The sequence below is a fragment of the Podarcis bocagei genome (genome assembly GCF_964188305.1).
Source record: "Podarcis bocagei genome assembly, chromosome: 15".
NCBI lineage: Eukaryota > Metazoa > Chordata > Lepidosauria > Squamata > Lacertidae > Podarcis > Podarcis bocagei.
Window position 1 is genome coordinate 22,255,775 of NC_138141.1, and position 26,655 is coordinate 22,282,429.

A 26,655-nucleotide genomic window follows, 5' to 3' on the forward strand; every position below is an offset into this window, starting at 1 on the left:
CTGGAGAACTGCCTGTTCTTGGCCGGATGTGTGAAGGTGGATGAATGAAGTCTAGACCTTGACTGGAGCAACAGGGGTAAATTAAGCACTGGGGGGGGGGGAAATTGGTGAGTGAAAAGGCAGGGTAGTGGGTGGAGAAGGAATGCCTTGTGCTCCTCTTATGGAGTCATCCCCTCCAGGAAAGCAATATGAAAAGAGTCAGTCTGTGTGCGGTGTTTTTTATTTTATTTTTAATGCAACAAGAAAAGCTGAATGCTGAAAACTGCAATTATGCAAATTGGACAACTTTGCAGAATGTCACCTTATTATCATTTATTCTGCATAATGTATTCCAATTTGATTAATCATGAGGAGGGACTAGGCAGGAAGCTGAAGACCTACCCGCTCCTGAGCACTTGCTGCCAGCTTCCAAGATTTTAGCAAACATTTTGCCACCACTACTTTCCCTGGCATTACAAGCTATTTGCAGCCAAAAGGCTTTGTTTTATTTTTGTTTTCAGTTTTTCGAGTTAACAACAATAGTCATCCTTTACATTTATACCCCCCATTTCGACTTCCCTCCTCTCCTTCCCTGGTTGCAAAATAAATTCATTTAATTACATACACCTCCCCCTTAACATCTTTTTTTTAAAAAGTTCTATCTACTTTCCCCCAAAGATCACCTTTTAACTGCTTTATTTTAAATTAGTCCTGCTAATGTATTTAGTTGTTTACAATGATTCTTCAAATAATCTACACAGCTTCCCCATTCTTTAATAAAGAAAGTATCAAAAAGAGAAGGTTTTGTTTAAAGGAAAGCCTGGATTTCTCAGAAGGCTGATTTCTGCACACAATAGGTTGTAGTCCACTAAGTTCTACTCAAGGTGGACAGACTGGAAATTAATGGCCCTTGGGTAGTAATGAGTAGAAAGTTGACAACAGTGCAATATATAATTCTGTGCCCCCCCCAGCTCTTGTGGGATCACTGGCCATAGTCAGTTTATATATGAGACAGCTCTGTTTATGCCATGGTTCTGTTATAATTTCAGATACTGTTCTTCTTAAAAAGATATATTATATTTTGGTAGTTAAAGATACAAATAATTTCCCATTGGCCATGAGGATGGAGTGCTTGGCTAAGCAGAAGTTTGTCAAGTGAATTTGATTCCTTATGATTCCAGAAATCAGGTCCTGGCTGGAAGAAGCCAATTGCCGTTGGAGGCGCTGGGTTGCCCAGGTCACAGGCGAGCCCCTCAATAGCTACAGTGATCATGCCTGTTATGGTGATTACATATTGATATGCAAATGAGCCCCGGGCCCTCTGGCATTTGATGGTGCTTCCAGGGTGGCCTCAGGGTGCTGAGCAAGCTGCCTGTCCAGACACAGGATAATTTTTTCATGTCAAGCTCACCATCTGCGGCCTCACACCATGAAGGTTTGTATGCAGTGAAGCCTTCAGGCCCAGATATCACAGAGCTTATGGGTATGAACGCAGACCAAAGAAAGTATCATTCACAGAGGCTCAGGTTGATTTACGAGAGGCTAAAGGACTGGGTGGCACTGTGGGTTAAACCACAGAGCCTAGGACTTGCTGATCAGAAGGTTGGCGGTTCGAATCCCTGTGGCGGGGTGAGCTCCCATTGCTCGGTCCCTGCTCCTGCCAACCTAGAAGTTCGAAAGCATGTCAAAGTGCAAGTAGATAAATACGTATCGCTCTAGCAGGAAGGAAAACGGCATTTCCGTGTGCTGTTCTGGTTGGCCAGAAGCGGCTTAGTCATGCTGGCCACATGACCCAGAAGCTGTACGGTGGCTCCCTCGGCCAATAAAGCGAGATGAGCGCTGCAACCCCAGAGTTGGCCACGACTGGAGCTAATGGTCAGGGGTCCCTTTACCTTTACCTTTAAAGGACCATCTCCTGGTTCCCGCCCTTCAACTTAAAATATTGGAAGATTTGGAGCCTCCAAGGCTTTTACATTTGCCTCCAGAGGTCATGTATCTCCACACACAGCCAGACGTAAGAACATATCATTACCATGTCAGACAACTGTCCCACCTAGCTCAATATTGTCCACACAGATTGGCAGCGGCTTTTCAGAGTTCCAGGTAGGGGGCATCCCTAGTGCTACCTGGAAATGCTGGCGATTGTCCTTCTGCATGCCAAGCAGATGCTCTGCAGCTGAAGGTAGAGAGGCAAGCAAAGGAGAGTCGGTCTTAGCTCAGGCATCTGCCAGCCAGTGCCCTTTGCCGCTCCTGCCAGTCACTCCCCGAATCTCCCCGAGTCTCATTTACCTTCAGAAAAATTTGATATTAAATTAAGGGTAATGAGCTAATTAAATTTAATGGGCACCAGTGTCTCTTTTCATCCCCGTGTCTTTACCCTCACCCTCCCGCCCTTTATCTCCAAAGCGATTCCTACATAAGGCTAAATTATCTCTTTTCTATTATTATTTTAAATGGAATGTCAAAATCCCAGCATTTTTTTAACAGCCTGGCAGATTCTGGTTTAAAAGGTCTTCATTTGATGGGTTAGGAAATGCTACATGGGAAACCAAGATTCCCTCCCCACATGCTCCTATGCCTCCAAATGTGTAGTAAGCCAAAATTCAACAGGGGAAGTTTTTCCCACTCTGTAGTTCCATTTCCACTATTCATGAAATTATTAAAGGTACAAGAGCCCAGCAGCTCAGGTAGTGGCACAGGATTGGATTGCTAGTGGCCACCTGATTCCCTGACCCACAAGGATTCTGGCTCTGGTTGTTTGCATCTTGGATCAAACTGCCTGCAGTTACCTCCTTTGACCAATAGGGCAAAGAGCAGGGAATTAATACATGCTCTATGGTGCTCTTGGACAGTGGAGAAATAAATACCATTTTCTTCCAATTTCATCTTCCATGAGTCCTCAACAAACTGAGCATTCACCTTTGGGTGTTTTAGAGTTTCTGTAACCTGTGTGGTTAGAGATGGGAAGTTCAAAGGGAAAAGGAGGCACCAGAAGCCCTCAAAGAAGCCTTGAGAGAATTTTCCCCCGCTTTCTTTTTTTAATACAAAATGTGTCTCAGCTGGGAAATTTTGCTGCAATGAGATTACATTTTCAAAGTGCCATATGACTGGCTTTAGTTCTTACTTCAGAAGAACTGGGAGGGCTCCCAACTGTGGATTTTGCAGGATTACCATCCTTTCACTGACAATAAAAATCATCCACCTCTGGAATAAAGAAACAAAAAATATGAGACCTCCCAAGGCGGATTGGGCGGGGGGAGACAGACGCTCATCTCATCTGTTTCACGAGGAACAAATTCCCAGCTCAGAGGGAGAAATGCCAAGAATGGGGGGAGGATAAGTGATGAGAGGGGAGATGAGAACCATCTCAAGACTGTTGCTGTAGTTATTGATATTTAATCGGGAGAGGGGTGTCATTTGGGAACAAAAAATAAGAGTTGTTTGGGGGGGCTGTCTCTGAAGTTGAAAATCCAAAGAGTTCCCCCCAACTCATTAAAGTGTGGCATCATCTAGGGCAGCCTTTCTCAACCTGTGGGTCCCCAGGTGTTGTTGAACTACAACTCCCATCACCCCTAGCTAGCAAGGCCAGAGCTCAGGGATGATGTGAGTTGTAGTCTGGGGACCCCCACAGATTGAGAACCGCTAATCTAGGGGGAAGATCTGCTGCACAAATCTCACTGAATCTTCCCACAGAAATGCCCCCATGGGCCAGATCGGTCTATCTTTTCCTCTGCTCACCGGGCCTGGTGCTAGTAAATGCCACCATGCCAATGCTTCACTGCCCCTCTGCACACACACACCATGGTGGGTTCATTGGCACCCTAGAAATGTAGAGTTGGAAGGGGCCCAAGGGGTCATCGAGACCAGACCCCTGCAATGCAGGAACAACAGCTAAATGATCCCTGGCAGATGGCCACCCAATCTCTGTTTAAAAACTTCCAACAAAGGAGGGTTGACCACCTTTCGAGGTAGTCCATTCCACTGTTGAACAGATCTCACCATCCGAAAGTTCTTCCTAATATTTAGTCAGAATCTCTCTCCCTGTATTTTCAATCCCTTGGTTTGTGTCCTACCTTCTGGAGCTGAAGAAAAAACAAACTTGCTCCATCATTCATGTGACAGCCCTTCAGATATTTGAAGATAATTTTCGTATCACCTCTTTTCTCTTCTCTTTTCCAGGCTAAACATACTCAACACCCTCAACCATCCCACATAAGGCTTGGTTTCCAGACTCTTCACCATCTTGATCTTCCTCTACACACGTTCGGCTTCTTAAGCTGTGGTGCCCATAAATGGATACAGTAATACAGGTGGGGTCTGACCAAGACAGAATAGAGAGGTACTATTCCTTCCATTGATCTGGGCACTATACCTCGGTTGATACAGTCTATAATTGCATTACTTTTTTCTGCTGCGGCACCACACTGTTGACTCATTGTAGTCTGCTAAGACCCCTATATGTTTTTTCACATTACGAAAATAGGCATGAAATCCAGGAGGTGAAACTATCTGTCAGCTTCCTCTTCCTCAGTCTGAGTTTTGCCCTGTATAACTCAGCAGAGAGGAGGAGGATGGGTCAAATCTAGAATTGGTTGGCTCTGCCTGTCACCTCCTATTTGGGCTCCCCACCAGTCCCACCAACCTCCCATTTCCTTTCCACCACAGTGTCTCAGGCACTGGGTGAATTCAGTGAACTGCAGAGTGGAAATGGCAACCACCAGCAGAGAATGCCATTGTATTTGGCAGCTGCCATTTTGTTTTCACCACAGTGCCTTAGGGCTTATCCACACATACCAGGCATAGGCCTGCTTTGTGTCCAAGCACTATTTTTTTATCCACCAGAGCTTTCCTCATAAAAATCCCCTGTTTAGGGCTCAATCAAAGCACATGGCAATTCAGGTTTTCTGCAGACTGCTGTTTGCTCTGATTCAGCTTTAAAGAGCAGGGTTTTGTATGGAAAGCTCTGGAACAGAAAAAAGGGGTGCTCAGACATGGAGTTTTAAAGTGTAAGCCATGCCTGGAAAGAGTGGAGGAAAGGTAAATTAGGATAAGCCCTCAGATGGACATAGTCTGGGACATTTCAAAGAGCAGACAATAGGCTATGTCCCACTTTGGACTGAGAAAAAGAGAGCTTGGTTCTAGCTCTTCGACGGTGGCTTTTATCCAGCACAGGTAACAGGAAAAAACTCTTGAATGCATAATTAGCAGAACTCACTTCCAATAGATGTGGGTTGTCTGCTGGCTTAGATGGCTTTCAAATGGGATTGGCCATGTTCATGAGTGATGGATATATCAGCAGCTGTTTGCTTATTTATCACATATATATAGCAGCTACTTCCTGCAAAGGCGTCTAAGCTGTTGGCTATGACAACTCAATGGAACCTTCCGATTATACCCAGGTTAGTCATATTCGAAGCTGACATTAATAGACGAAGTTGACATTAATAGACATGGCTAACGTAGGTCCATTCATTGCAACTGATCCACTCTGAAAAGAAGAAGCTAGCTGGAGACAACCCTTCCATTGTTGGAGATAGTTTGCCACTGAACTAAATGCTACTTCCTCAGGCTATTGCCTTCATGTTCTGGTTGTGAATATCCCAGAGGCATCTATCAGCCCACTGTTATGAAGCAGGATGCAAGGCCAGATGGGCCTTTGATGGGTCCAGCAAGGCTCTTCTTAGGATATAACCATCTAGGTATTTGCCAAACCCTACAACACCAGCATTTCCCAATTCGGTGCTCTCCAGAGTTTGTTGGATTACAATTCCAAGTAGGCCACGGCCAATGGTCAGAGAGGACAAAAGTTGTAGTCCAACAACATTCAGAGGTGCCATCATGGGGAAGGCTGTCTTAGGAGCTCCTCCCCCCCCCCCATCCCCCAAATCCATCAGGAAAGGGCAAAAGAGAAGAAAACTTACTGTCCACTCTCGCTTGTTACATCTACGAAGACCTTGATCCTCATTCTGAACGCAGGACCCGAGTGAGACACCATAAAACAGAGAGGTTACTTTTGCTGCTCTTTGTCTAGGCTAGAACTAGTGCGTTCCTTACCTACTGCTGTTGCTTTCTCTACAGCAATCACAGAAGGCTCTACAGGGCTAGTGGCATGGCAGGGAGACAAAGGGAGCAGCAAGAACAGAGGGAGGCCCACCCAGCTCTATTGACACTCCACCTCCACTCCTGCCTTTCTGGCCTTGTTCACAGAGGGGTCCTATAACCCCAAATGCTCCTCTTCCAACCTTTCGAGAAAACACCTGGAAGCAGTCTCCCCAAAGCCTTCATCATAAGTTGCTTGGCACAAACGTTTGCCAGACTTGATGCAGGAAAGAGGTCTCTTGTGCAGTTTCCCAGGCTGATGTGGCCATGGAGCAGGGATAAAAGGCATCTTGGTCAATATCAAAGTCCTGCCACCAGACTGACAGCAGACCTTTATGAGCAGCAATGAGCTAAAGAGATTGGCACATGAGGGACTGGTCAGTTTCAGTCTCTTGTTTTCCCCCAGTCTAAATTCAGTTTGCCACATTTGCTAACCATTTTGAGATTTTCTTTTTCTTTTCTTTTTAAAAGAAACTCACAAAGATTTGCCAGCATTTTAGTGGACACTTCTCCTAATGTATACATTTCCACTAATATGCTGCATTTCTGTATCAATATTTTTTGCTAATATATGCACTTTCATGCACACTATTCCCTATTATATGCAGTTTTCTACACATTTGGGGGTTGGAGAAGTGCGTTGTCAAATTCAAAGTGTGAATTTCAAAACAGCTGCATTTCCACCTGTGTACTGTTTCGGGGCATGCAAATAAGGTAAGTTTGCATCTAAATTGGTGTGTGTGTGTGTGTGTGTGTGTGTGATCTATCCAGTGGCTCAGATTGTTACCTCCCTTCCCCCAGGTCAAATTTGACATGTGGGTGGTGCCATGTACCTGTCAATCACCACAAGGCCTTGCAATGATCTTTGCAAGATCCGACAGCATTTATAAGCTAATTCAAAGAAGAATTATTATTTTCTCTTAATCTCTTCCAGGGCAGCAGTTGCACCTGTCTTTAGGGGAATCAATAAGCAGTGTGCAAAGAGCTGTACCCTCTGCACCCCCCAGATCACAGAGAAGCTGCTGACCATGTATCACAATGCCCATCATCCAGTGCTTTCAAACCCCATCTCACTTACTCTCCCTCTGCTTCGGTGTCTTTGTTCTCAACCTCACTCAGTATGACTTGCCACTTGCAACTATACTCTGTTGCAAACTTGTGCCCCCATATCTGGCAAATTCTGGCAATCACAGCATTGATGCCAAGTGCACAGCTGTGGAGAGACAATGCAAAAATAAATAAATAAATTACAGCTCCCCAAACAAACACTTCCATGCCTTTTGCTACAGGGGCTGATTTCCTGAGCCTCTGCCTGTCTTGCAGTATTTCATCTTAGGCTTCCCTCACTGTTACAATGCAAAGCTGAACACCTTTGGGCTAAATTAGAGGTGATGTGTACTGTTTGGTGATTTGCACATCTGTCTGGGTCTGGCTGCAGGTTTTAGGGAGCCTGGTCCAACTGTCCGTTGGTGGGCCATGCTTACTTGGAGGTGAGCAGCAGTGGTTTGAGCTGCACCAGATAGCTTTGTCTAGCCACCATTTTGATTCCCCCTATTACCCCCCAATGGCCTGCTATTCTATGGTGTTCTGAAAAGTTAACATGGCAGCTAGACCCAGCCAAGTGTGCCCGTGCAGAAAAAGAGATATCTTATAGGACATTCGCTGCAGACATTGGCAGCAGGCCCTGATGAATTGCTGGAGCCCTGGCTACTGCCCTAGCATGCCAGAGGCTGACAGCAGCCTTGTGTCTGTCCAATTCAGATATAAGAAGTAGGATACATTTTATATTTCAAGAAGGGGTACTTGAGTGAGTGAATAGATATGAAACCTCCACACTCCTTTAGTCTTATCTCCCTGCCCTCCATCACCACATTTGACTAGGTTTTACACATAAGTGGCACCAGGCTTTGCAACTTTCCCCTCTCTTGACAGGATTCCTGTGTCCTTAACAGCTGCCTGGCTGACAAAAATTCAACAAGGGAAAGGTATTCTCTGCCTGGACCATGTCCATACCCATAGCAATTTCTTTCACAATGACAAGGCAGTGGTCCAAATGATGGAAGTGGACTCAGTGGACTTTGTGATGGAGCAGAGACTGGACCCTGGACAGGACTCAGGGCACTGGCTCAGAGTTCAACCACAACAGTTTCAGGACCATGGATAACAACCCTGCATATGATTGTAGGCAGGAACAAGTTGCCTCAGCACTGGTCTGCTGCAACCACCACAGATTTAGTCAGATTAATGCTCCACCTTTTGCGCCCTTTGGTGGAGTAATTGGCTCTTTCTAGGTGGCAAGGCTTTGGGTGGTGGAGACTTGGTCCATGGATACTCTGCAGGGCTTTCTTGATCCTCTGTTGTCCATTCTTCAAAGTTTCTAGGCTATGGGATGCTAAACTGTGGTCCTTCAGATGCTGTTGGGCATCAACTTTCATCATCCCGACCATTGGCCATGGCAGTTGGCACTGAGATGGCCAGCTAAATCCCACTTCTCAACACTGTGAGCCTCTCCAGAATCTCTTGCTGTGTGCTCTTGGCTTGGCCTATTAGGACAGACCCTGAAGAAGTGGTGGCTTTTATATGCACACACCTTTCTTCTTTGTGTTTGGTTTTGCAACTTCTTGACTTTCCAACCACCTTAGATAACTGTACAGCCTGGAATCCTGAACTTCAGAAGCCTCTCTAACCTCTCTCAATGCAGCTTTTTGCTGGATTCCTTCTCACCCATCTCCCTTGAGTATCCTCTTGCTCTGCTCAGATCCCAGAGCTGGCAGAACTGGCTGAGAACAGAGGCAATGCTCTTGGCTCTAAGCTCTCATGTGACCTCCCCCAACACAAGTACTCCTTTCCTCCCCATCTCACAACCAACCTCACCCTAGGCAATCACCAGACCAATTTCAAGTGGTGAGCCAAGTACTTTCTTCTCTGCCTCACCCATCCACTTAGAAAACTTCAAAACCCTCCTCTCACTCTCCCCCCCCAAAGAATACAGAAGCCCTGTCTCCAGAGCAAAGCTCCTGCCCACCCTCCTGTCCTTCCCTCCCCTCTGCCGTACAAAGCAAAAGAGGGAGGCAGGCCATGCTGCCACGAGCTACATGCACAAAGCGCAAGGCAAAAAGCTGGGTTCAGCTCTTGTTCTCTTTGAACAGGCAACACCAAAGGGGGAAACCATCCACTGCAAGGAGAGGAACATGCAGGTCCATGGCAAGGAGAAAGAGGGGAGGGGGAAAGATAGGATGCAAAGGGGAGTGGGGAAGCCATTCCACAAAAGGGGGGGGAGGAGGAGGAAAGAGACAGACATGAAGCCAGAAATCAACCGAGAGAGGAAGGACGGAAAAAAACGGTGCTTTGCTTTTGTGTACCTTGAGGCCAGAATCTGAGGGGGGAAAGGCCTACAGTGTCATGCGCTAGCATAAGTTAGCCTGGATGGTTGCGTACTCGACAAGGTCTCCGCCAGCATGGATCGAAGTCCTGGGGCTGGGTGACGTCGCCAGAGCGGAGGTGTCCAACTCTGCGTATTGGACGTCGGAGTCCTTGCTGTTGCCAGAGTTCTGGAGATGAGAGAGCAGTGAGGCATGGAGACGTGGAAGAGGGTGGTGGCAGTGGAGGACAGGAAGGGAACAAGGTGACGACATCAGAGGAAAGTGTGTTGTGTGAGGAAGAGACACAAAGGCAGAGAGGCATGGAGGGGAGAGAGAGAGAAAGATGCACGCACACAAATGCACATGGACGAAAACACACAACCAATGGGATCGTGCCAAGAAAGAAACAGGGAGGAAGAAACAGAGGTATGGGGTGGGTCATGTGTGGGGCAGGAAGACAAAGTGAGGCAGAAAATAAAGAATGACAGTGGGGAAGAGATAAAAAAAGGTTTAAAATGAACAGTAAAAAAAAACGGCATCGTACATCGCATTGAGGACCTGACTGCTTGCCTGCTCCACATTAACAATTGTATAGCGTATTTGAATTTGCCGTCCTTACTGGTTTCTTCCCTGCAACAACAACCCTTCAGAGTCAACTGCTATGATTCGAGACCACCATCAGGAGAACCGTATAGTAGCAGGGCCTTAGCTAGGGGGTGGCAAAGTGGGTCGCCGCTGGGGCGCAGGTGACAGGGGGGCACAAAATTGAAGTCGGTGCTTTTCCTGAAACTGGTTCCCCTGTGCTGCAGGAGGCTCTGGGCTGCAGGAGGAGAGGCGGAAAGAAGAGTTAATTTGTCTGTGGCTAGGGGGCTCAATCTGGATGGTTCTGCCAGGGGCGCAAGATCACCTAGCTACAGCTCCATATATCAGATGTCCTCTGCCAGATTTCAAGTGGGGAGGGAGATCACCTTTAAATGCCCCACCTTATATTTATACTGGGGGCTGCTCATGGGCACCAATGTGCCCAACAGTATCCTCTATGGTGCCTGCAAAAGGACCTCTCTCTCATTCTGCTCTTTCAGATGTGGCAGCCATTTTGTATCAAGCCGCACATTCCATCGCAGCAGCCATTTTAGCAGCTGCCACACACAGCACTTTTGAAAACCCCAAAGGCGCTCGCTGGCCTTCAAAGGTGGACCCTACAGAGAAGAACTACAGCTCCCAGAACCCCCCTGGAAAGATGGGAGGACTCTTGAACCAGTGTAAACCTGTGGTGTGGAATATACTCAAAGACCTGGGCCCCCAGATCCAAGACCAGACTTCTCTGTATTGTCTCTCTTTGGACACCCGTGACATCAAACACACCATTCTAAAGCCATGAAAACATGGCAGCATCCTGAATCTGCGCTTGACAAGGTGGTTTTTATTATTATTTTTAACATACACAGGAAGGGACTGTTAGCAGAGGACCCTTTTCCTCTCTAACTTTAAGGACTGGGAAATTAACAGCTGAAGCAGCATTGTTGATACAGCCAAGTCTTCAGATTGGGGTGGGGAGTCTCTTAATGAACCTCCCCATTATTACCCCCCCAAACCCCCAATAATGATCTCTCAGCTTTTTCCCACCACATGAGGCACTGCCTTGTCACAGATATTATGCAAAAGGTGCTTCATTCCAAGGCACCTCCCACCCTTTCTGAAATGGTTCACAGCCATTTACCAGCTGTGGGGAAGCCACTCAAAGAGGTTTATGGCTCCATAACAAGCACTTTAGAGCCTGTTGTTACAAGGGCTGATTTCCTGAGTAATTGCCTCTGACTGCCTCAGAGTACCATATCCCGGACTTGGCTCTCTGTTAACATGGCAGACACTCGGATGCCTTTGCTGATGAGAGATTAAATAGCACGCTCCTGTCCATCTTCCCATCTTCCCCATCGCCATATATTTCTTAGTCCCCGAGAGGAAGAAATTCAACAGGGGAAGATTTCCCCCACGTAGATGTGCAGCAGTGGTCCAAAACTGTACCTGTTGAGTTTTCCTCACGTCAAGAAGCTGTTTTTAAGGCACCACTGTGGTGAACCAGAAGAAAAGCACCGGAGTTTGGAAAATCTGCTTGTGACAGGTAATGTGCACAGCAGCCGTTTTCTGCCAGGACGTCTACATAGGGCTGTGGTCAACTCTGAATTTGGCAAGTAAGAGGCTCTCGATGGCTGGATTGTAGGTGTTTCCTGGGTCCACTTTGGATTGTGCTGCTTCTTTTAAATAAAAGGTGGTGGGGGGAAAAGGTCTGTAGCTCCCACCACCTTTACTGTCCTTTAAACCTCCACTTGGTAAGGATTCAACAGCAATCCAGCCTGGGCACACAGCTCTTGCCAGGATTACATTTAGTTTGGCTCTGTGAGATTACAAAACGCTCACATCTTCAGCTCCTTTCTCTTCTGGCTACCTGCAGATCTTCAACATACAAGTAGATAAAAAGACATCACCCACTGACATCAGCACTAGGAGCCTCAAGAGGAGGAAAAAATTGTATGGGAGGGGGCAGCGCTTTTTTCTAGAAAAATAGGTGCTGGTACTCACCATGAAGTTGCTACAGTAAGTGCCACACTTTTCAACAACAAAAAGAGTACCTTTGAGTACCCCCTGGAGGAAGAGCACGGGGGGGGGGGATAGAGAAGGACAGACCATAATAACCTGCCACCCTGAAGCAGCTCGGAAGGAAAATATATCGCTGAGCATGCCCAGGGTCTGAGGACTGACTTGCAAGGGCCTGTCTCTGCAAGAGAACCAGATTCATCATCCATCTTCGTTCTCTAATCAGAATGAGAGAGTTTGGGGGCAGGGTCTGGAATGACAAATTAGAATTGGATGCAGTGGAAATTTGCAACTAGTCCCTGCAACCACCCTGATTCTGGAATAACATAAACATTGGACAAAAATGTCAGTTTCGGTCCCTCCCTGTTTCCTGTTCTCCTAATCTTAAAATTAGTTATGGCCACTTCTGCACAAGTTTGTGATATTATTATTTTTTAAAGCAGTATTTCTGTGGAAAATCTGTCTCCATTTTTGTGTGCATTTCACTCTAATATACACAGTTCCATACTGGTGTATCATACACATTTTTCTAAAGCAATTTTCTCCAATGTACAGCATTTTCGTACATTCTTTTCCATAACCTACATTCTTTTTCTGTATGCATTTTTTAAAATGGAAAGCTATATCACAATATAGGGAGAAGGACAGATGTCAAAGGACAGCTGAGTTTGGGTTCCCTGAGCAAATTTCCTTCCCAGTCTTACAGAAGAATGCCACCTATCCTCTGGGCTCAGAATTCCAGAACCTCTCCGTTCATTATAATTTTCTTCCCCTGATCAGAGTTTTAAGTTTAGGTCATTGCTCATTTCTACCATGGAAGCTCCATCTCTTTCCTCCCGCCATCCCACTTATTCTTCTTCCCCTGATACTCTTTCTAGGTTCCCCTCTCTCTACCACTTCCCCTCCCTATTTTGTCCCCACCTCCAACCTCCAAACCTAAACAAGTTTCCAGCTCTGCACCACCATCAACCAAAGGGACAGGTGTGCATTCACACATTCTTGGACTAAATCAAATTGAAATGAGGCGGCACTGCAGTATTTATTTTTGGGAAAGTGAAGGGCGTCCCTTCCTTAGCATTACTTCCACACTGTTTCCAGTCCTCAGGGAACTTCATGTATGATCAGCCATCCCTACAACTCTCTCCCTCTCTCTGGAGGATGTGGGGTAGCACAAAGAGAAGAGCCCACTCATTGCTTCCTCTCATGCTGAATTCATATATTGCCAAGCAAAATGTTGCTGCTCGGCTTCCCTGCCCCTGGGTAGAGAAGTGGAATGGCAATATTTTGCAGAATGCCTGCCCAGTGGCGGAAGTCGTGGTGGGCCATGGGGGTTGGGGGCAGGAAGCAACAATTCCATTTTACTTCATGTGGCAAAATGGGATGGGCCTTCCCTGAATCAGTTGCAAAGAAGATGTTTTCAGAATGTTTTAAACTGTTTTTAGAAATTTATTTTGATGCGTTTGCCACTCTGGTCTCCCAAGGAAGGAAAGGCGTGAAATAGTTTTAAGAAATAAACTACAGTACCACAAACGGTCCAGTTGCAATCATTTAATGAGCTAGGGCCATACCGCTAAATATATGATAAGGTGGGCAGGGGGAGATAATTTATGAAAACTTGTTTGGGATGGCCTTGTTCAGAATATGATGCCCACAATCCTCCAACTGATTTTACACAGGCCGTACTAGAGACCAGGTGGAAAGGCTGACCCCAATTGCAATGGAACACAATCAGAGAAAACCAATTTACAGTTGACCTCTTTGTGCTGATTGCGGTGATGCGGTTGACCCAGTTCCATTCTGAGGCTTGTACCTCAGTCAGTCAAGGAGTGTAGCCTTTGGGCTTGTTTTCAGTGCTTGGATTTAAACTGATACAACAAGGGCCTGCAACAAAATATTGCAGCATAGCGTGCTCCTGTTTAGTTCCAGCCAGCCAGCCAGCCAGCCAGCCATACCCTCTCCCAGGTTACTCCATTCCCTGCTTCATTGATTTCTAATTCCCTAAGCCCTAGCAATCAGTCAACACTCCTCACCAACTGAGCATGCTCAGTCCTCACTGGGCCCTTTGGGGGTTATCCTCCTCTTACGCTTCCCCTCCCCTCCCCACTTCTACAAAATTTGAGCTCCCCCCCCATGTCTGCTGATTCCTCCCTCTTGCAGATGGCATGTTGAATGTGCATTTTGTGCACCCCCCAAAAGAAATGCCTCTTCCCGAGACTTTGGGAGTTATAGTGGACAAAACTGGCTTAAGCAGACCAAGGATCTGATCTGTTCAAAGATCAGCATCTTGAGTTGCTAGTGCTGCCATGGACATTTATTCCATTTGGCAACAGCCATCATTATGTCCCAGGAGATATGGGGAGGTGGCGGCACTGCCTGTATCACCGCATAATGTGCAGGCGCCTGTTGCCTCCATACTAATGCTGCCATTGTGCTTTATCTGCTTTTCTCAGAGTCCCTGGCCTGACTCTGGAACCGCCCTGCCTGGCAGGGACTAGGGAGGCCACATGCCTCTGGGACTGTTCTGCCAACTCAGAGGACCTGCTGATTTAGGAGTCTGCTAGGAAAGGAGCCAGCTGGCAAACTGACCACAACATCAAACAGCAACCGGCATTAATGTCCAGGGTCATCAGCCCAAGCAGGGCAGACACAAGGCACAGAAGTGAGTCCAATTTCAGAATCTGAGGGTGGTGCAGGAAGCTCAGGCTATGTTCACCCCACACAGTGCCTGTGATACGACTTTAATGGCTTTCTCCTGACGAATTCTTGGAACTGTAGTTTTCTAAAGGTGTTGAGAGTTACCAGGTGACCCCAATTCTCCCCCCAGAGCTAAAATTCTCAGACTGGTATAACAATCAATCCCTCTTTCCAGGGAGTTCTGGGAACTGTAGCTCCGTGAGATGAATATGGGGTGTCCTAACAAGCAGGGAGCTGCCACGCTAAACGATTGATTTATTACAACTGCGGAACAGATATTATGTGGCACTTGCAACAGTGCCAAATCTGCAGATTGAAGCGGTTGAGTGGGTATCTGTGGGGTAAAGCAATACTGCAAGCTGGTCCCTAGCCAGTTTCTGTATGAAATATCATAAAGGTAGAGAAAGTGCAGTAAAGGGCAAGGAAAGTTATTTGAGACTTTTACGTTTAGCCAAAAAAGATGAGGTAGGGAAGACAGGATGGAGGTTTCTAAAATTATCGTCAGTAAGAAAAGAATCAATAGCAATAAAAGAAGACTCACAACACTAGAACTCAGGGTCATCCCATGAATCTGATGGGCAGCAGGTTGGGACTGACAAAACAAAGCGATTCTTCACCAAGGCGCAGGTAGCTTACAGAACTCACTGCCACATGATGCAGTGCTGGCTGCGAGCTGAGATGGCTTTACAGAGGATGACCCAAGTGAATACAGGAGGAGTGATTTGTCAGAGGCTGATAGCTGGAATGACGGTACAGAAGCTCCAGGGTCAGAAGCAGTGTACCCGCAAATAAGAAACATTAGCGTTGAAACAATATAGAGAATGATAATCTTGCTCTGCTTCCCAGTGGAATCTGGTTGGTGAAGCCGGGAAGCAGGTTGCAAGTGGGCCGTTGGTCTGAACCAGCAGGACTCTTTAAAGCCCAGCTCTTTGCTCTCCTCATTTACCAAGTCACATGATGATCTGCATGGTGCACACTGTTGTTTGGGATGTGAATTGGTGCCCTCCCTGCACCATTTGAAGCTTGTTGTCTAGGGCAGGGGTACCCATGTGCCGCCTTGAAGACTCCAACTCCCATCAGCCCCTGCCACCATGTCCAATGATGGGGGGAGTTGCGTTCTAATAATGTCTGGAGGGCACCACATTGGCTACCCTCTGATCTGTGGCTCTGGATCACCTGCAAAGCAGCCAGAATGACACAGTTTGGGGTGAACCGTCACCTCCATCACCTTCCTCAAGGGGCCCACCTGGGCTGGTCTCAGGCTTTGAATGTGCAGCTTTGGGAAGCACCGAGCAGCGGTCTCCCTTACATATGGGTCTTGCGAGCCCATCATGGGCTAGGGAGAAAAAGCTACCTTCCCCCTCCTGTTCTGTATTCCTCTCCCTCCTCCAAAGTGGCCTCTTGCCTGCCTCTCCACTCAACTCGCTTCGCCTTCGGTGACCCCCCACTAATCTCCCTGCTGTCGCTCCTGCTTTGCATTTACCGTCTTCCTGCCTGCAGCTGAAACAGATTCATACAATATAAGGGCTTTCAGGGGAAAAAAGTGCTGTCCTCATTTAGCAGTCAAGCACCAGCATGCTCTGCTGGCAGATCACCCATCTGCCATGGCATCCGCCTGCCCTCCCTCTCTCTCCATGCTCTGTGTGGACATCTTCCCAGTCTCGGGCATGCTGGCTGGTGGGAAGCCCTATGCTTCGCCACAGGCAAAGCTCCCCCTTGGGAACCTGCACACAGGCCCCCTGAATCATTGTTGCTGGCCTCCTCAATGGTCTGAGTCCTGCAAGAGGGATGAAACCAGAGCCAACAGCAAAGAGCAGCAGCCGTTGACTCTGGACCTGCCCTCTCCCCCTTTCTCATCTGGTCCCATGGCATAGTCCAGCATCCCAAAGGGGCTACTGCTCTCCTTTCATATTGCACCACCACCATTTTCTCCCAAGCTGATACCCAGGCAATCCACCCAGGCCCTGAAATGGTTTGCAATTCCCATCTCACAGAGTTGGAGAAGTGCTCACAGGATGTACCACAACAGCCATTGCTTGCTATGAGTGACAGGCTTAAGATCATACAAAGAAAGACCTGTGGTTTTTTGCTTCTCACCCAGAAAAGGAATCATCATGCAGCAAGGGGTTCTTGATGGGAAGTTACCTTTTGGGGATGAGTGGGTGGGAGAGACCTAATAGCTGAGGGAGTCAGACTGGACCACCAGCTGACTACCAGGGTGCTTAAGCTGTATGTCAGGAATGGGGCACCAGTTGCCCTCCAGTTGCTTTTGGACTCCAACTCCCATCAGCCCCAGCCAACATGGTCAATGGTCAGGGTCTATGAGAGTTGGGAGTCCAGCATCCAGTTCCCTATCTCTGATATATGAAGCAGCATTCCACACTGCATACAAAAAAAAAAAAAATATTTAGATGAGACATTTCCTTCTGAGAGCAAGGAAGACCTCCTCTTGAATCAGGAATGGAAACATCTATGGCACACCAGATGTTGTCAGACTCCAACTCCCATCAGCCCCAATCAGTATGACCAATGGTCAAGGAGAATGGGTGTTGTTGTCCAGCTGTGCCTGGAGGAATGGAGGATCCCCATCCCTGATCCATGGAAAGGTCCAGATTGTGGACAGGCAGTGGCCCTCATCCTTACCATCTTGTCGGAGTGAGGGGTTGGCTCGGTGGCTGCCATGTCGTAGTAGGGGGGTTGTGGTGGCAACTTCTGGATCTCTTCCTCTGGCTCCTTCATGTTGTCCAAGTGCACGACCTGTGGTTGGTGGGGTGAGTAAAGTTCAAGAGGGCAGATTAGCAACTATTCACAAATATTATCAGTACACCATCCATATTATTTGCCTATTAGAATTATCTTCTCTCCCTCTCTCCCCAATTCCCTTTCCCCCTTAATTCTATTTCATTCCACCCCTTTTTCTTTTCCGTGCCAGATTTGCAAACTGAATTACAGTATCCCTTGAAGGAACTATGGAAATTGCTACCTCACCACATCCTACCTCACCATCCTACCTTATCACACCCATCCTACCATATTGACTCCCCCACCAAAAGGCTTCCCCAGATAGGATGGGCAGAGCAATTCTGACAAGTGGCTGGAGAAACCATGCTTCATTCTGCTTCAGGTGAGGATGGTCAGCAACAGAGGAAGGTACCTGGATATCCTCTGCTGTTAGGTGGCTTTTCATCTCCTGCTTCCGCTTGGGAGGTGGGGGAGCAGGTTTGTGGGAGGGGGGAAGGTCAATCCTGCAGGAAGAGAAATGGTCAGCCATAGACACAATGCAGGACACAGGAACACAATGCGAGGTTCCAGCCTTCATCTTACAACAGGGTCACTAATGTGGTGCTTTTGGATGCCAGTGTGCTCACTGATACCTCCTATGATGCTCGTGAAAGGTCTCTGTAAATATCCCTGCAGAAATCCACCATCTTCTCCCCTCCTGCTGAGTTCTTTGTTTGCATTGGATCAGCCTCTCCCAAATTGAATACACACCTTCCAGTAGCACCTTAAAGACCAACTAAGTTAGTTCTTGGTATGAGCTTTCGTGTGCATGCACACTTCTTCAGATACACATGCACACGAAGTGTGCATGCACACGAAAGCTCATACCAAGAACTAACTTAGTTGGTCTTTAAGGTGCTACTGGAAGGATTTTTTTTATTTTGACTATGGCAGACCAACACGGCTACCTATCTGCAACTGAATACACACCCTTAGACATGCCCATATTTCATTGGATGCCAGGAATGGATCACTCCCACTTCAGTTCTGAACAGAGGAGAGGAGCAAAGAGCTTCTCTCAAGGAGTGAGCACAGTGGTGGCTGATGTAGGTTCCCCCCATTTAGAATATTATTAAGCAATCCCAGAGTCTCCACAATAAAACTGGCTCCACGTACAGAGTGAGTCAAAGCTGATGTGCCATTGGTGCATAACTGGCATACAGGAATGGGCTCAAGTGGGGAGTGAGATGCATTTACAAAAATGGACAGGCCATGCATTGTCCTGGCACAATAACATTTTCCCTAGAAACCCTATTCATCTCCAGGGATGCTTTGAGAAGCTGCAGGCAGGCAGAGGAGAGAGGGAGGTATGTTCAAATGCCCTCTGAAGAAAGAATATTTTCTTTACCAGTACTAAGAAAATGGTCCCGTTAAAAGGGGAAGCAATGAGATGACGGCTTGCAAGCCCAGGACAGGGACTTGCCAAAGCTATTTGCCTCTTAGAGTTGAAACTAGATGGGCAGAAAGGGCGGTCCAGAGAGCGCAAAAGTGAATCCTCTACACTAGACTTCCATTGGATGTATCTGACCTCAATGCATCCCATTGATGGGGGCCTCAGGTTGCTCTTGAGCTGTGTCATGGAAGATCAGCACCACGGACAGCTCTTTCCTACTATTAGAGGTGCTTAACACGGTTCCTCAATCCAGGGAATGCCCATGCAATAGCATCTTCCACAATTGGTGCCTTATCCTTTTACTGGCCCATGCAATCTCAAAGTTGATCCTCCTCCTTCTTGGGAGAACAGATATGGGGTTGTGGTGGGCGTGTGGTACTCACAGATCATTGTCGGTGTCAGAGCGGCCCTTTTGCTGTCGCCTGTAGACAATGAAGACAGTCACAGCCACGCTGATAATGAGGGCAGCAGCAGCAACGACGCCCAGGATTCCAAAAATGCCTCCTGGTATCCCTTGGGGCAATGGCTTATCTGTAATGAATAGGAAAATGTAGTCTTAGGCACTAAGATCATATAAGCAGCATTCTATCATTTCTCATTTGCAGAACTGCTCCAAGCCTGCAAAAAAACCAAATGTGGAGTATTACCCTTACATCAACTCTGCATGGTAGGCTCTTATCACGCCATTTATTCCCTTGATGGGCAACAAAGGGAAGGGTTGCAGCTCACTGGCAGAGCATCAGTTCTGCAAGCAGAAGATTCCTCCCATCCAATCCTTGGTATCTCCAGGTAGCTCTGGGAACATCCCCTGCCTGAAACCCTGAAGAGCTGCTGCCAGTCAGTGCAGGCAGTACTAAGCTGGATAGTGTGGCTTAATATAAGGCAGCTTTGTCTGCTCCTATGACTCTTTCTGTTTGCATTTTAATTCTCATAGCAAAGTTGACTTCAATTAAATGGTATATAAATGCTGTGAAACATGTGAACAAATAAATAAAATAAAGGGGGAGCAATATCTACGGGAGTGTTAATACTCTGAGCCCTTGCTTCCTATGCTCAGGTTGTATATATGCGTAAATAAAGCCATATATCAGAAAGATACCATCTGAGCTGCATCCCAAGGAATTTAAACCTAGGTAAGTGCAGGAACCTCTGGAGTCTCTCCCTGCTTAGAGATTGGCGTGGTATGTAACACACACACACACACACACACACACACACACACACACACACACACAAGTGATGAATATTTTTAGGACCCACCTTATTTTTGTGATCGTAAGTTGTTTTGAACTGTTTTAAATATTGTATTTTAATTGTTCTAGCTTGCCCCGGGATCTTGAAGTGGAGGGTGGGTAAAGAACAACAACACATGTTCTAAATAAATAAATGAAAAATAAATAAGTGTATGGAAGTGAGAGCTGGACCATAAAGAAGGCTGATCGCTGAAGAATTGATGCTTTTGAATTATGGTGCTGGAGGAGACTCTTGAGAGTCCCATGGACTGCAAGAAGATCAAACCTATCCATTCTGAAGGAAATCAGCCCTGAGTGCTCACTGGAAGGACAGATTCTGAAGCTGAGACTCCAATACTTTGGCCACCTCATGAGAACAGAAGACTCCCTGGAAAAGACCCTGATGTTGGGAAAGATGGTGGGCACAAGGAGAAGGGGACGACAGAGGACAAGATGGTTGGACAGTGTTCTCAAAGCTACCAGCATGAGTTTGACCAAACTGGGGGAGGCAGTGGAAGACAGGAGTGCCTGGCGTGCTCTGGTCCATAGGGTCATGAAGAGTCGGACACGACTAAACGACTAAACAACAACAAATAAATAAGAGCGCAAAGTGGCTTGGAATGGATGGAGGCAGAAGGGCCAACCCTGTGCAAATTGCACCCCTCTTCCTACCTCTTTGCAGCAGAAAATCAGTATTGGCTGCAAGTCTCAGCCCAGTACGCAACCTAGAAACTGACCCATATTGAGTCAGTTTATACCTGCTCAGGAAAGGTGCTTCTTTAGCTGGTTCCCCAGCAAGCAGATGTGCACACCCCCCCCATGCACACAAATACTGCCTCTACCTTCCTGTGATCCCACCAGTTGTACATCTTCATCTCGCCAGGCTGTCATCTTTCCCGTGTTTGCTTGTCTTTGTTGAGTTGTTTTATTCTCCTGGCCCTGATATACTCTCACGTCTTTTTTAAAAAATAAAGCTGCCTGCCGGGTGATAAATGGATCCTGCCGGGCCTCCATCATGCAGCGACAGGTTCCTTCTGAGCTGCTGCCGTTGCTGGTCTGTTGGGGAAATGCCTTGATGGTGAGGAAGAGTGGGCGGTGCCTTCTGTAGAAGGGGATGCGATGATGTTGGGAGGGACATGGGACCAAAAACCTAGGACCTGCTGGTTCCGTGCTAGACTCCCATTTTTAAGCCAGTTTGCACGTGGATGTTCAGCAGCTGACAAGGGCACCCTCAGGTGTAGTCTTTCATGTGTGAATGAGCCAAATGCAGCTAGAATTTGCCATCTCCCCTCCTCACTTTTATTTCAGCAGATCCTGTTCACGCATTCAGGCCAGCTCCACACAGACAACAAAATGAGGTGGTACATTGGAAATGGCACATTTTCATACTGGAAGTGGAGGTGGGTTATGTTTTATGAGGGAGGAAGGGAGGGAGGGAGGGAGGGAGGGAGGGTGAGGGAAAGGACAAGGAGGAAAGAGAAAAGCATAGGGAAAAGAAAAAGAAGAAAGAAAGGCATAGAGAAGGATGGAATTAGAAAACTCTGCGATCTAAGACTTTGGGAGACCAGAGTTCAGTCCTCAGCCATGAAACTCATTGGGTAGTCTTAGGTCAGTCACTGCCTCTCAGCCTAACCAACCTCAGGTGATTGTGGGGATTAAAAGAGGAAGCAGAGAACCATATAAACCACTTTGCACTCCTTTCAAAAACAGGTGGAGTGGGACATAAATTCAATAAATAAGTGAAATGCATAAATAAATGCAATAAATAGAGCTAGCAAGGAAAAATGTTCTAACCCAACCTTTCCTGTGCTTTCCTACTTTTCTACATTCAGAGAGTCTAAGCTTTACTTGTACAGGAGACAATCCATATTCTCTCTCCCTCTCTCTCTCTCCCTCTCTCTCTCTCTCTCTCTCACACACACACACACACACACACACGACTGTCTAACATGTTGAACTCAACTTTATTTTGCTTTATGCTTAGAGCAGGTGTGAGGAATCTGTGGCCATCCTGATGTTGCTGAACTACACCTCCCATCAGCCCTAGCAAGCACAGTCAATAACTAGGGATGATGGGAGTTGTAGTTCAGCAACATTTAGAGGGACAAAGCTTCCCCACACCTGGAACAGAGCAACCCTTGGCTGTAAAAAATCCATGGTGTGTGTTGATAACCACACACACAGAGAGAGAGATTGCAGTGAGTGACATTCGCTGTCCTCAAGCTTATAGTGAAGACATGAAAATGAAAACGACAAAACGAGAAGAGAGGAGGAGGAAGGAGAAAAATGGCAAACTCAATCACTCATCTTAAGTAACAGAGTTCTTGTAACAACCAGCTTAAGATTTCAAGGAAAGGAGCAGAGAAATGTTGTTGGTTTCTCAGCTGAGACCATGGAGAGGCCTTGTTTCCCTTCTCTCTGTTATAGCCAGGTGACAATTGTTGGGTTATTTTACGCTGCCTTTGTCTTCCTTTCATTTTAAAATTTCCATTTCTCATTTCATTTCATTGTACTGTATTGTTTATCGGATGGCTTGTTTTAGCCGTTTTATATTCCCGTGCACATCTTTGATAGTTGCATGGCAAGAGAAGTAGCATATTGGTTCTAGTCTGGACTGGAAAAGCAGAAACAAAGCAGTGTAGAAGCAGATTTCAGCTGAGCGTTAGGAAAACCTTCCTAATGGCAAGAGCTGTTTGGAAGTGGGGCAGATCTGCCCTGGAGGTAGTTGAGCCGACACCTGTCATGGGTGCCACCATCACATCGTGTAATGCAGAGCCATTTTGCATTCATTGGTGGGCTTGGCTAGATGATTTCTGGCTTACTCCTTCCTACTCTATGATTAAAAAAAAATCTTCTTATAAGGAACCCCATAAATAAATATGAAAACAAAGGGGCAAAATCCAGCACCCTCCAAATAATTTTTGGGGTGCTGCTGAAATTCTGGAGCAGCTCAAATTCCAGGAGCCTTTCTACCTAAACCAAAGTCACATTTGTATTTCCAATTGCTATTTGCTTATTTTTGGCATTTAAATGCTGCTTAATCATTAGCATATCTTAAACGGAGTACATAAATAAAAAGTACACCAAGTCAAACAAACAAACAAACAAACAAACAAACAAGCAAGCAACAGCCCTCAATTAAACTGAGTCCAGTTATTATCTAAAAATGCCTGCTGGAGCAAGAAAGTTGTTGTTCAGCAAAGAGGATGCCTGTACAATCTTAGCCCGGAGGCTTGGACCCACAACATGGAATGTGCAGCTTCTAGTTGCTAGGAGCTCTGCGTCTGAGCCAAGCAGGGGCACAAGTAGTGACTCCCCCCAAATCTCAGTGGCTGGGCTGTGATATAAGGGACTAAGCAGTGCTTCCTTGCAAGGTCAGATACAAAGATAACCTCAGTCTTTGCATAGTGGCATTCAGAATCCCTCTTATCCTGTCCTGTCCAAAAAGATTTTACACAGTGCTGAACATCTCTCTTCCTTGCAGATTATTTGAGAGAACTCACCCTGTAAAATCAGCCAGAGAAGACTCAATGAAAAGGGAACAGACGTCTCAGTCAGCGCCCTCCCTCCATGGAACTGGAAGGCCCCAATCCAAGTTAGGTGGGCGGGGGATACAGAGACTGGGGTTGACCTCAGAGTGTGAAAATGACCTTCACATTCAAAGGCAGGGAATTGGGGGGGGGGGTTGGAACTGGGGTGGGCGGGGAGGCTGCATTGGTGGGGGGGGGGAGCTTGATGGGAAAGGGCTTTGAAACATATGATAAAAGGATTTAATTTGCTCTACCTTCCAAGCTAATTAAAGTTGAAAACCAGCTAATTGGTACTTTGTACTTCCAGCTCCAGTGGTGATGAAAGGGAAAGATAATTGCAGGAGAGGAGGGGGGAAATTAAAATGGGGGGGGGAGAGGGCAAAATGATCTGATCACCTGCAAATAATGGAAGGGTGAGGGAGGAGAATAGAATATGTAGCTTGTAACAAAGCACATCCAAGACTGATGTCTTAAGGGGTGTGTGTGTGTGTGGAGAAACGCTACAGAGATTATCCTCCTCCTAACATCTGCTGACATAAAACAGGCATGTGAGTGTTACATTATGTGAAACAGAATTTTGTGACACGCCAGTGTGAGCAAGCCAAAGAAGCGAGCTGTTTTCATGAGGTCTGACAGCGCGGCCCATCAAAAGGGTTCTTTCCTGCCTTCCGTGAAGGAAGCAAATCTTCACAATCAAGTCGAAAGGTCCCCGTGCTAGATTTTGCCATCGTAAATGCGGCAGCCTTGTTCCCACTTGTGACTGTTGCGTGGATGAAGACATTTTTGGGAGTGCTGTCAAACATTTGAGATTTTCTATTCCACTCCTAAAGGTACAGGAGCGGCACTGCCCTAATGGCAGCCAATGGCCCAAACCTGGGGAGTTGTTATTGGACTCCAACTCCCATCAGCTCCAGCCCACTTGGTCAGTGGTCAGGGATGATAGGAATTGTAGTCCAGCAACATCTGGAGGTCCACAGGTCTTCCACCCTTGCTCAACCGCATGGATAGGGAACCTCTGCCTTTCTAGATGTTGCTGGTATACATCTCCCATCATCCCTGATGATTGTCTCCACTGGCTGGTCCTGATGAGAGCTGGAGTTCAGCAGCATCACATGTGCCACAGGTCCCCCTTCCGGGTCTCTGGTCCCTGTGCCAACAATATCCACTTCCACAAGAGTTTGTTTTAAATTATGTGGGGAGAAACTCTTGTTGAGTAAGAACACAAGAGTGTGCTGGATCAGACCAATGGCCCATCTAGTCAAGTATCTTGTTCTCACAGTGGCTGACCAGATGCCTGTGGGAAGTCCTTGAGCAGGACTTGAGTGCAGAAGCCCTTTCCTTTTCTGTGGTTTCCAGTAGCTGACATTCAGAAGCATTACTGCCTCCAACTGATTGAGCAATGGACTCCCTTAGTTTACACCCAGAACCAGGTGCCAATCTATCAACTTCATATATATATGAAATTTTTATTAAATTTTCTGTTTTACAATTTAAAATACTCCTTTTACATCCTTAAGATATCAATGACTTCCCTTCTTCTCTTTCCATGGTTCATTTTACATATCATAAATCCCTGCATATTTTACAAAAACTATACCATTCAGTATTTCATTACTGCATCCATCAAAACTTGTTCACGTAGTTGAATTTATCTTAATGCTGCCAGCGTTTTCAGCTGTACACAATTATTTCCCATATATCCAATAAACATTTTCCAATCTTCTTTAAATGTATGTACTTCTTGTTCTCTTATTCTAGATGTTAGGTCTGTGAGCTGTGCATATTCTGTCAACTCAAGTTGCCATTCTTCTTTAGTTGGGACCTCCCTCATTTTCTAATTTTGGAGCTAGAGAAACACGGGCTGCAGTAGTGGCATACATAAGTAAAGGTAAAAGAACCCCTGACCATTAGGTCCAGTCATGACCAACTCTGGGGTTGCGGCGCTCATCTCGCTTTATTGGCCGAGGGAGCCGGCATTTGTCCACAGACAGCTTTTGGGTCATGTGGCCAGCATGACCAGGCTGCTTCTGGCGAACCAGAGCAGCACACAAAAATGCCGTTTACCTTCCCGCCGGAGTGGTACCTATTTATCTACTTGCACTTTGATGTGCTTTCAAACTGCTAGGTTGGCAGGAGCTGGGACCTAGCAACAGGAGCTCACCTTGTCACGGGGATTCAAACCACTGACCTTCTGATCAGCAAGTCCTAGGCTCTGTGGTTTAACCCACAGCGCCACCTGCGTCCCTAGTGGCATATATAAATAACCTTTTTTTGACACCTGGGAATTTCAGTCTGAATTATCCACAACAGAAGGGACTCTGGTCTATCAACTTCTTGGTCATGTGGATCTTAGAAGTGTGGCAAGGGGAGAAACTCTCCTTTCTGCACCTCTTTGCATACCTTTAAGGCACACCTGCCTTCCTCTCCTCTCCCCCTGTGTCCTACACCCAGCCTTCTCTGCCCTCCATTAAACTGCATGAGCCTGGGTGTCACCAAGATGAATTGGAGCTGCTGACAGTTATCATAGTGCAAGGCCGATCTTCTCCCTTCTCCTTCCCCCTCCCGTCCCCGTCCTCTACCTCCCCTGGCTGCGTGTCACTCTCTTTCTCTCCTAAACTACATTATCCCGTAAATAATATTTCTGCTTCGAGACAGCTCACTTAACTGCCAGGCCTAAGCAGACAGCCGGAGTGATGCGATATGATCCCTTTGACTACATTAGAGATTGTGGCAGGGAAGGAGATGGCAACAAACTGGGGGGTGGGTGGGGGAACGATTGCTTTGGCTGGGGGGATTTTTCCCTGTGATGGATCGGCCCCTAATGGCCCTCCTGATAGCAGGTAGCAAGGGGAGGGGGATGCCATCAGCTCCCCTGGAAAGGCTGTAAATCTAATCAGGCACTTTGATTGGAAAGGTCTTGACGGAAGGGGAATGGGATACAGAAATCAATGTGAACTTTTGCTGCAAGCTGGAGTGAGGGATGCATGTTG

General features: G+C 46.7%; 1 protein-coding gene and 1 long non-coding RNA gene across 6 annotated transcripts in view; one reads left to right on the top strand and one right to left on the bottom strand.

Moving 5' to 3' along the window:
• NECTIN1 (nectin cell adhesion molecule 1) overlaps window positions 1–26,655 on the bottom strand; it is a 202,028-nt gene that overhangs the window by 6,926 nt on the left and 168,447 nt on the right. For 2 of the 5 annotated variants that reach the window (XM_081172614.1, XM_081172612.1), the window contains 3 exons: window positions 19,287–19,434; window positions 17,884–17,974; window positions 17,373–17,486 (listed from right to left, as the gene is read on the bottom strand). In XM_081172614.1, coding sequence (XP_081028740.1) covers window positions 17,373–17,486; window positions 17,884–17,974; window positions 19,287–19,434 — 353 coding nt within the window. Of the gene's footprint in view, window positions 1–5,881; window positions 5,946–9,440; window positions 9,630–17,372; window positions 17,487–17,883; window positions 17,975–19,286; window positions 19,435–26,655 lie in introns of those variants that run through there. The other 3 variants (XM_081172616.1, XM_081172615.1, XM_081172617.1) reach the window with 3 other exon arrangements.
• On the top strand, window positions 10,279–17,734 carry LOC308574722. The gene is made up of 3 exons (XR_014002572.1): window positions 10,279–10,856; window positions 14,486–14,694; window positions 17,662–17,734. It is a non-coding gene; the product is annotated as an uncharacterized lncRNA (long non-coding RNA).